The sequence below is a fragment of the Panulirus ornatus genome, chromosome 24 (genome assembly GCF_036320965.1).
Source record: "Panulirus ornatus isolate Po-2019 chromosome 24, ASM3632096v1, whole genome shotgun sequence".
Taxonomy (NCBI): domain Eukaryota; kingdom Metazoa; phylum Arthropoda; class Malacostraca; order Decapoda; family Palinuridae; genus Panulirus; species Panulirus ornatus.
Window position 1 is genome coordinate 8,682,570 of NC_092247.1, and position 10,295 is coordinate 8,692,864.

The following is a 10,295-nucleotide window of genomic DNA, read 5'->3' on the forward strand; positions in this document are numbered from 1 at the left end:
ATTCTATGTTACATATACTGCACGAGTTGTGTACAGACGAACATTTATCATGCAGAAGTTCACCAGGTTGTTCTCCATGTAATATTAAATGGCTAGAAAAAAAATCAGTTGGACTCGACCACATAGTGATTTAGATTTGATTGCAAAGAATCGAAAATTCTATATATGAATTTCTGCAATAACGGGGACCTTTTTGCATCACACAGGTGGCAAATGGCTTGGGGATTCAGGATTTATTGCCTACAACCGGGAATTGCAAGGAGTTTTGTTGCAAGTAATTGAAAACGATATATATATATATATATATATATATATATATATATATATATATATATATATATATATATATATATATATATATATATATATATATATATATATATATATATACAAAGTTTTATTTACAGTAGTACGGATATGTTATCATGGAGCACTGAAACTTTCGAAAGGAAATACTACATCGTTTTCAGTGTTCCTAAAAAACTTGGGATTCCAAAATGTTTGTTGGTTTTACAGTATCCAAAAAATAATGTTTTGTAAGTTTGGTATAAACAGAAACTTATGATTTGGGATGTCAGGTTATAGATGTGTTTTCTATTATGGTTTAAGGTTGTGTGGGTTTCCCAGGTTGTGAGTGACTGTCCGGGTGTGGCGAAGTGAGGCAATTGGTTGTGGAGATGGGAGTGTGTGGGGGTACCGCTTGGGGTCATGAGGGTGCGTGATGGTGCTCTGTGTCCTCGTGAGTTCTTTGGTGTTGTGATGGTGGCAGGTTGTGGCAGGATGAGTATGGTGGCGCAGTCTGTAGCATAGTTATTGTGGTGATGTGATGGTGCAGGCTGTGGCAAGATTCAACTGTGTCTCTCCTGTTAAACAACCGATCATGTAGCTCCAAAATAACTCCAGCCGAATCTAAGTCAAGTAAATTCCATGAGAGCATTTCCCAGCCGAGAAATAGGAGGCCGCTGGTGTACAGTGTAGCATGACACAGGGGCCATGAATGTCAAAGGTAACTTCACCCCTCCCCCACACACACAGACACAGAGAATGCCTGTAATAATGCACGTACCTGCACGATTCATGAAGACTTTTCTCTTGTCTCTCGTGGCAAAAAAATGATTAGATCGGATCAGAGGAAGGAATGAGAGAGAGGGAATTTGGGGCAGGAGTGGCAAGGTGTGGATGGTCATGGCGTGGAAGGTAGCGGTGGTGTGGACGGTCATGGTGTGGAAGGTAGCGGTGGTGTGGACGGTCATGGTGTGGAAGGTAGCGGTGGTGTGGTCATGGTGTGAAAAGTCATTGTGTGGATGGTGTTGATGTGGATGGCGGTGGTGTGGATTATTTACTAAACTTTTGTTCTTCATGGCAGAAGAAATCAAATCTTCTCTCTTCCAATTCACCGCCGTTGTTACGTGCTGTTAAATCATCCAACGATCTTAGAAATACACAGTGAGTTTAGGATATAAGTTTGTCGTAACCTTCGCATGGCTTGATGAATGCCGTCTTATTGTCTCTCTTCTTCTCTCTCTCTCATATATAGTTAGGAATATATCCATCTCTCTCGACAGGATTATCTCTCAGACAACAGAGGGTAAAGAAACACTTATGGTAGGTTCTGGTTTATTTAGTTTCCTGATTCAAATTCACTAGATATGTGACAGAGGATAAAAGAGACTTTGATCCCTTGAGCATACAGCCCTTAAGTACGGTTGTATGACCCTTAATTACGACGGTGCGACCCAAGGGACGTATCATGATGTTTCAGGATGGTATTGTCGTGCCCAGTGGGCTGAGGTCCCTGTGCAGGACGCGTGTGTGTCATGAGTCTCATCAGACGTGAGTGCATCAGCAGGCATGAGTGCTTTGTGAGGTGTTTCATGAGAGTATCATCAGGGCTTAGGCTTATTATGAGCACATTCTCTCATCTGAGTGTGCCTGAATGTCTCATCGGAACTGTGTGTTAGTTGTATCGGCACATCTGAGTGTGTCTGGGTGTTTCGTTCGGCCTGAGTGTCATGAGCATATCAACACTTTGAGTGCGTCGGAACACCGTCGTGAGTGTCTCAGGTGATCCTCAATAAGCACTTGAGGAGCGTGGAATCTTCGGGCTCCGTCTACGTCGTTCACAGCACCTTGGTCATCTTCTCCTCCGTCATCTTCGTCAGATCAATTCACTGCTTTCTCTTCCGTCTTAGGATGGCCGAGCAATGGTCTATTTCGTTCCTGCTGGAGGTCACGACATCGCACAGCCTCTGTTCGTAACACAAGTCGTCGCAACCCACCTCCATGTAAGGGTCGCCCACGCTCACGAAGTTGCTGCCGACGACACAAGGGGAATTACGGGGTCATGAGGGGCTGCTGGGTAGCAAATGAGATGTAGGGTCAGTGGGAAGTGGACACACACAGTGTGGCAGGACTCATGACACAAGGAGAGCAAGTGAAGTTCGTTAGCATAAGAAAAAACGTAAAATTAGATAACCTTAAACAACTTCTAACATGAAATATCATTATCCCAGAACCTTGGTATAACTCGGGAGTATAAAAGAGGAAGTACAGATATACACAGTGAAGGATCGGGCCCCTTATGAATATCGGTGTAAAAGAAATATTCGAAGTATTCTTTTTTCTTCTTGTTTAGTCATTCCTGCCTTAGCAAGGTAGCGCCATGAAGCATGCCCTTCCCGCCTTAGCGAGCTAGCGTCAGGAAGTAAGCCTTCGGGGGAAATATCCTCATTTTGCGCGTTCTTTAGTACCTACTTTTGGAATGTGATAATTCAGGAAAGGACTTACAACTCTCCCAACGACACCCTTAAGTTCCCAGGTTGTACAGCGCTCGATGAGCTACCAGAACGTAAGATTTATGTAGTCACGAGTGTATCGCTGGGGTTTCATGGTACCTGTAGTATAGGTCGAAAAGGCTACGGTTGGTAGCCATGCGCTCAGCCAGGTCCTGCCAGTCTGCGGGTGTGAGGCTGGCCATTCCATACTGCTCCCTGGCACTGTACAGCTGATACCATCTAGCTGATCCTGTCTGCTGCGCCTCCGTCAGGTTCATCACGTAAGTCTCGTGGTCCAAAACCATCTGGAGGAGAGATATTAGTCAGTTGTCAAACGCGGGTCGTGAGACCTGAAGCCTGAGAGAGATCTTTTCATGCTGTTTGGTTTTTGTTATCATTCTACTTACGATCTATTCATTCTCTCTGATCAAATACCCTTAATACAGCATCCTAACATTGCTTTCACATATATCTACCTTGTAAGAGACGGGTGCTGAGCAGACTAATAGAGGGAAATGCTTTTTTTCTCTCTCTCTCATTCTTTAGCATTTCTGTCTCCATAATTCTTTTGTACGATGTGATCTCACATATATTCTGTAACAGCATTACGCCATGATCTTCGCACAGCGTTCAAGGCCCTGCGGCTATATCGGACAAGCACATGACGCAATTTGCGTCATCCGACACAGGTGGTAAGAAAGATCACAACCCCGACAACAGGAAGCAAGAGACACGCACCCTGGTAGTTTCTGGTCGATCACCGTCAATGTGATATACTCGGTAGGCGGGATTCAGGCCATACCACGGTGTCTGGCTTGGGGAGATGTAAGCCACGTCCACTGGTCGATCTCCATCGTGAAAGACCTCGAATTCGTCGTAGTGAGTGTGACCGAAGAATTGACCTCGGATGGTGTTCTCATACCTGTGGCAGACGCAGAGGGTGAGGAAGCCGAGGTATTTCATATATGAGATGAAAATATATGGATTTTGTTATCAGGTAAACTCTCTTTTCCTGATAACACGATGCCTCATATTCATCCTCAAGGTATGTACTTATACCCAATATGGAAAGCATTCTTCCCCATATACAGAACATATTCACCCGCTTACGGATCATTCATATCTGTGTTCACAACATCCTCGTCCATTCTCAATAAAGAAAGCAGTGTATTCGTCCATGAAGAATTTTTGCTCACAACTAGGCCTAGCACCCTCCACACTCAGCACCCAGACGACCTACCTGACGACGATCTTGTTGTACTCACGGGACCAGGTCCTCTCAGATTCCATGAGCCCTGGAGGCACGTGACCCAGAAGGTGCACCAGCTCACCAGCTGCCTCTGCCTTGCCCAGCTCCGCCTCAAGCCACACCAGCTCCTCTCCCAGGTCCTGTGATTTCTCTACCAGCCACCTGAGGGAGAGGATCGAGTCACAGAAACGCAGGGAGACATGAAGGCGGTCGAAGTAGGCCGGCGAGATAGGTAGAGTTGTTCAAAATCACAAGATGGTCCACATACTTCAATTTAGAATCCTTTCTAAAGTTAACTTGATTATAGTTTACATTACGAGTAGGAAGAATGACTGAGGAACTTCTCCCTGGCTGCCCCAACTAAGAACGTCCCAGCCTCACATCCTGTCCTTAATAATCTCTTAACATTTCTCGTAGCAAATAATAAGTACACACAATCTCATCCTGCCATAATCTCTCTTAAGGATTCCCAAAAACCAGTTGTGAAAGGGGGATTCAATAGGGTGTACAAGATCAGGCGATGCTCACAGGTTGGAGGAGTAGCCGAACATGGTGTTGAAGGAGATGACTCTGAAGCCCGGCCTAACCAGGACGGAGTAGTAGGCGCCCCTCCTGACGGTGCTGTCATCGAGGTGGGGCACCAGGCGTGACCATTGCTTCGCTAGCTCCTCATACAGCCAGTCGGCGGACAGTTCGACCGGTGCGTCGTCCGGATCAGGAAACCTGTCCAGGTGAGAAAAGGAAGTAGAGTAGGGGCCACCGTGGTCTGGAAATAGAAAGTTTGAAGGTTAACTTGCACAGGTTATCACAACGCCATCCTTCTGCAGTCATCCTGGTCACAGGAAATCAGGAAAGTAAGGTTGACCATTGCTTATATGGATGAGGAGATGAGGGGAGTTACGTCATTCTCTCCCTGGTATTGTTACAATCTGCGCGACACCAGATATACCTAATACATGTCACGAGCGCCAGATCGTGTGATTTGGAAGAGGCGTCCAGAAGCTGCTTTCAGTCAGACTGTAATGGAGACACTCACTGGTTCTCCAGGGTACGTGGAACTCACTAGTCCACCAAGGCTCAACGAACTCACTGCTTCAGGGAACTCATGAAACTCATTGGACCATTAAGCTTCTCATATGGCACTCACTGGTCCAGTGGGCTCATCTCGTGGTTGCCGACGACGGGGAACACTGGGATGTCTGGGAAGAAGTTGCGGATCATCTGGTATGTCTCCCGCACCAGCTGGAGGTTCCACTCCCGAGAAGTGGACCACATGTTATGAGGAACCACGTCCCCAGTCCACACCACGTAGTCCACGTCCTGTAGGAGGAGTGGCTGTGTGTAAGGTCCACGTCCTTTGGGAGAAGAGGCTGTGTGTGTGTGCTATTGTAGGTCAGTTTATTTCCAGTGTATGAAATAAATAGCAAACATGAAATTTGAAAAATCTAAAAGATACTTTCAATAAAATATCACTGAGTTGATTATTTTGTCTCGGGAAATTAAACTAAAGATATTTTTTTCCTAAGGTACTTGGTTATCTTGGCAATAATGTACGGAGGGAATCAGTGAAATTATCATTACTATTAATCATTATGATCATTATTATCATTATCAATTATCATCATTGTCATCATTAATGAAAGTACGAGAAGGAAAAAACCCAAGAGTGACTGGTGGATGATGAAGATTATCAAATAGATGAAAGAATACCAACTGGAGGAAATACTAAGAGGAGTACATGGATGATGAACTCAGAGCACCAGGTGGATGACTGACAGTCAGCGGGGTGCAATTCTCGAGGTAGCAAATGAGTAAAAAAAATCCTATTGGTTGAACGTAGGATGAAGCAGCACTGGGTGGATGACATACTCTCAGTTATCGGGTGGATGAAGTACCCAGACCACAAAGTGGATGGAAGAGCCATGAATACTATGTGGATGACGTGATCAAAGCGTTCTTCTACTGAGTATGGCAATATAACCCAGAGGACTGGGTGGATTATACGTATGGTGAGGCTGTATGAATACGAGAGGATGAGTACCGGGTGCGCGGTCCTGGCGTGGGTGAGCATATCCTCCAACATCCATGTAGGAGAACCACAGTACCTGTAATCTCCCCAGTACCAAGCCTTGTCTTCCTCCGACGCGGCCACGCCTGCAGGAGAGAGAGGAAGACAGAAATGCATCACAAAGTTATCTTTCTCCTTCTCCATAACCTTCACTGCCCCAACATTTGTTATGGGTACCTACAGATTCCCCGGGAGCCAGAGAAGTGATACAGATATGCTATCTTGATAAGGTGCCCTTATTTATCTTTGATGACCTTGGACAGTGCACCCTCATGGGAGGCTCTCCTACCACTCATACCCTCGGGAATTTGGTGGCACTGTACTTCTGGACCGAAGCCACAACACATTGTAATCCCTCAATGACATATTTAAGCCTTCGGGTGATTACAAGAAAATCGAGGTCCTTCACTTGATCTAAAACAACCAGTTGTCATGTTTGTTTTCTCCTCAAATCTCTAGGTAACAAAAATACAAACTGTAACTAAGTAGATTTTACAGGTTGATGTAAGAAAAAAATGGTGTAAATCACTTTCATGATATTTTCCGATTCACTTCTGATATTTTCCATCACCTCTAATGTCCCACAGTCCTGGGAAACAAGTGAAACGGCAGGCTATGATGCCCTTTGTACTTAAGGGTCGTACCGTCGTGCCCAAGTTGTATCATTGGGAGTGTGTATGTACGCGTGTATACACATGTAGATATGCATATGAGCACATGTATTTTGTGTTTACATATTTGTATGTGCATAGGTGCCGTTATGTGTGTGTGCGCATGTAGTGATGTGTGTTTAAATGTGTTTATCCGTATGCATGGATGTGTATGCATGCATGACTGTGCATTTATGAGTATGCTATGCGTATGCATGAGAAAATGAGAAACATACTCTTTATCTTAGACTTGCGAGCGAATGTAAGTCACAATCATAGGGTGTTGGGTCCCAGGGTGTCCCTAGGTCACGACTCCAAGCCCTGTGAATATGTTCCAGGCTATTAGAACCTGCTCCAGACCCTCTTAAGATTCTCCTGAACCTCTAAATGTGTTCCATACCCTCTGAATGTGTTTCAGATTCCTGCATATGTTTCAGAACCTCTGATGCTGCCTTCAAAACCCTCTACATAAGCTTCAGATTTACTGAACGTGTTTCGAGTCCTTTGGTGTGTGTCTGATCCTCTGGGGGTAATCATATACACACGTACCTGAGTCCAATCTGCAGCAGAGGGTCTCGGGGCAGACGGCATTTGCACCAGGGGAGTAGAGAGGGTCCATGTGAGTGTCAGCCAAGTGGAGCACTTTTATCTTTGGGGCGTCATCCTGCATGAGATATCATTAGATGACTTTGGTACCGGAGAAGAGCTACGTATCGCTACCAGGTAAGTGAGAAGACTTATATTGTATGAACAGATGTGTTTGAAAAGAATCAGGTCACTGATGATACACAGTAATGAACTTTTTCTCATATACCGTCTTACTCCTTGAAACTATAATCATTAGAATAGCAACATAACTAACTTAATTGTTGATTTAAAAAGAATCTAAGTAAGCATCATAATACTAGGTGCAGATATATTATGTCTAATGGCGTCCTCCTGTGTTACCGTCATAGAGAAAATTCTTCATCAAGGCCAAGCCTTAAATGATACAAAGAAAGGCTAAAGAGTGTGGAGAATAACTGAGGGAATAGGAAGAGAAATCTAAGAAGTCTGGAGGAACGGGAAATATCCTTGAAAAATACCAGGTTTAAGGTGTCAGAAAAGACATGTAAAGGTAGAGACATCTTAGGTAATGTCAACCAAAGGAAGAGAATTAACACTGCAGCGTAGGGCAAGTGGGTGAAGCTCTGAGGTCAGATTGAGAGAGTAAATGAGCCAGATTACCTTGTACTTGACTTTGTCTTGTAAAAGTGTAGACATATAACCTCCCCAGATGTGAGTGCAGTACTCCACATGAGAATAAACCATTTCTTTTTCTTACAAACAGAACAACTGTTCCAAAGATTTTTTCTTCAGCATCCAGACAGTTCTTCCAATCTCCTGGGAATAGACTTAACTATTTGTGCATCTGGTTATCTTAAAGCGTATTGTTGAAGGGCGTAGGAGAGAGGACACGAAGAGAAAGAACTTCATCTAAACATTAACCACTAGGACAGGATTTACCCCTCAAGACTAAGATAACTCACTCATGAAGAAGAAACATGATTCAAGGAACGAGTCTTACCTCAGGTGGGAGGATGGGCACGACTGGCGGCTTGTCTCCGTGGATGGTGACGCTCCAGTCCCTGGCGGGGTCTGTCGTCCTACAGCCTGCGTTGGTCAAGATCTCTCCACAGACGTCGCTGGCGGCGATGTCGTTGGTGGTGAGGATGTGGTACACCACCGGCTGGTGACGCACAAGAACAGTGATTCAGAAACTTTACCACCTCCAGCTACTTCCACAAAACAACTAGATAACATCGGAATGACCCGGAAGCTGCTCTAGAAGAGTTCCTTCCGTTAAAAACTCAAGAACGCTGACAATTGCTCGTTGATATGCTGACATCTACGATGCCTGAGTTTCAGCCGACTACAGTTTAATCTTCATGAAGATCTAGCAACTTCCCAGACGCGTTCCAACACCATTCACATCAGTGGCCTACGAGCAATCACTACCTTGTGTCTACCTTGATACTTACCAGGAAATCTAGATGCAGCAGGAGCATGTATGGTCTTAGAGTTTATTTAAACACCTGAAGAAAGTGTTCAAGACTTTTCGATCAGTGATCGTAACTTGACGTTGATGGCTTTAATGACCTAGGTAGCTAATAGGTCTAAAGGCGACTTAACTGACTAACCAAGTCATCTCCACTCATTAATGACCCATATTTCAGTCTCACTCTCACTGTAGAATAATCATTCACTTGCGGAAAAAAGGCCTATGATACACGAAAAAGTAATGTAGACTCAAACAGTGAACTTGTGTCTACGTTTTGGTTTCTTTAGAATACATTTGAGAAAGAGAGAGTTCAGACGAGCATTAGAGGACCAGTTTTTACTAACAGCAACCAGTGGAATATATCCTTCACAGTAGACTTGGCTCATGCCGGTGGTGCTGACGCAGACGCCGATGGCTTCCTGTACCAAGGTGTCGTAGGGCACTCCAATTGCTAACTGGGCCTGCAGAGTCGACACCGCCAACGCGCATTCTAGGCACAACAGGTCGGCTGCAGGAGAACAATACACAGGTGTTATGGGCTGTAACTGAAGGCTGTCAATGTAGTAGGTATTTCACACTGTAGTGAAAGTTATGATGGAGTTTAACAACGTGAAGTTTCTGTATTCTCTCCAGCGAGAACATTGTCGACTGGTACATCTTTTGTATCCTAAACAACTTCTATAGATATTCAGGCGATAGTCAGGCCATAAAGTTGCATATCTGAAGACATGTAAGTGATAGTATGCCTTATGGACTAAGTGTAAATAGACAGATTATGTCTACCTGAAAGAAATAGGGATGTTGAAGATGGGCAACATTAATTCCTTCTCCCACATCCTCAAACTACGTGAAGGACGAGCACCAAAAGGGCGTGAAATTGATACGCTGGCGCAACATACCCTTAGCAGTGTTGCTCGAGGGAAGAGGGTTCTCCGGCCCAACAACTGGCAAGTGTAGACGCTCAAGAAGACGAGACTTAAGGTATGAATCGCCTCCTTGAGGAGTTAGGCTTCGAAGTGGTCCCACCGCAGGTGGCGCTCCTGGTGACGATGCTCGTAAAGAATATGACCATAGTGATGGTGCTTCAGCTACTACAAGAACTATAACAAACGTGGCACTGATGAGTCTACCTGTGGTAAAAAACAACAAAATACCACAGGTTACTTGTCTGTAGAGTGAGGACCACATGGATGGTAGTAATCTACAACATGGCTGGTAACATTACGATGGAACTCTGTAAGTCTGATTGTGAGAAATATGTTCAGTTTGCCTACCGGAAAGTTTCTATTTTAGTCAAAATATATCTTGGTTCATTTTAAGTATGGCCATCTGTAAACTCTTTGACAAAATCCTAAATAAAAGATGTAACAGATGTGATTTGTAATTGTACTTGGCGTAGTCAAAATTGCTGTCGGTGTTGAGGTTCTTCGCCCAATAAATCTGTTGTCTGGTCTTACCCATCTTGGAGGCCGGGTCCCCTGGTGGACAGTGACAGAGACGAGGAAAGAATGAC

General features: G+C 44.5%; 1 protein-coding gene across 1 annotated transcript; it reads right to left on the reverse strand.

The window, feature by feature from the left end:
* Nucleotides 1–1,600: 1,600 nt before the first annotated feature.
* On the reverse strand, nucleotides 1,601–10,292 carry LOC139757088 (sphingomyelin phosphodiesterase-like). The gene is made up of 12 exons (XM_071677156.1): nucleotides 10,240–10,292; nucleotides 9,682–9,912; nucleotides 9,127–9,290; nucleotides 8,309–8,470; nucleotides 7,291–7,405; nucleotides 6,065–6,177; nucleotides 5,171–5,343; nucleotides 4,552–4,746; nucleotides 4,015–4,185; nucleotides 3,513–3,696; nucleotides 2,895–3,079; nucleotides 1,601–2,313 (listed from the first exon to the last, which is right to left on the reverse strand). Exons 1-12 carry the CDS (start codon nucleotides 10,241–10,243, stop codon nucleotides 2,169–2,171), a joined length of 1,842 nt encoding a protein of 613 aa, XP_071533257.1. The 5' UTR covers nucleotides 10,244–10,292; the 3' UTR covers nucleotides 1,601–2,168.
* Between the last annotated feature and the right edge of the window lie 3 nt (nucleotides 10,293–10,295).

What these genes read in the sequence shown, in the direction of transcription:
- LOC139757088 (XM_071677156.1), bottom strand. An exon ending in CTGCTGCAGATTGGACTCAG is followed by an intron (nt 6,178 to 7,290) that starts GTACGTGTGTAT and finishes TCTCTCCTGCAG; the next exon opens with GCGTGGCCGCGTCGGAGGAA. An exon ending in ACGCCAGGACCGCGCACCCG is followed by an intron (nt 5,344 to 6,064) that starts GTACTCATCCTC and finishes CTCCTCCTACAG; the next exon opens with GACGTGGACTACGTGGTGTG.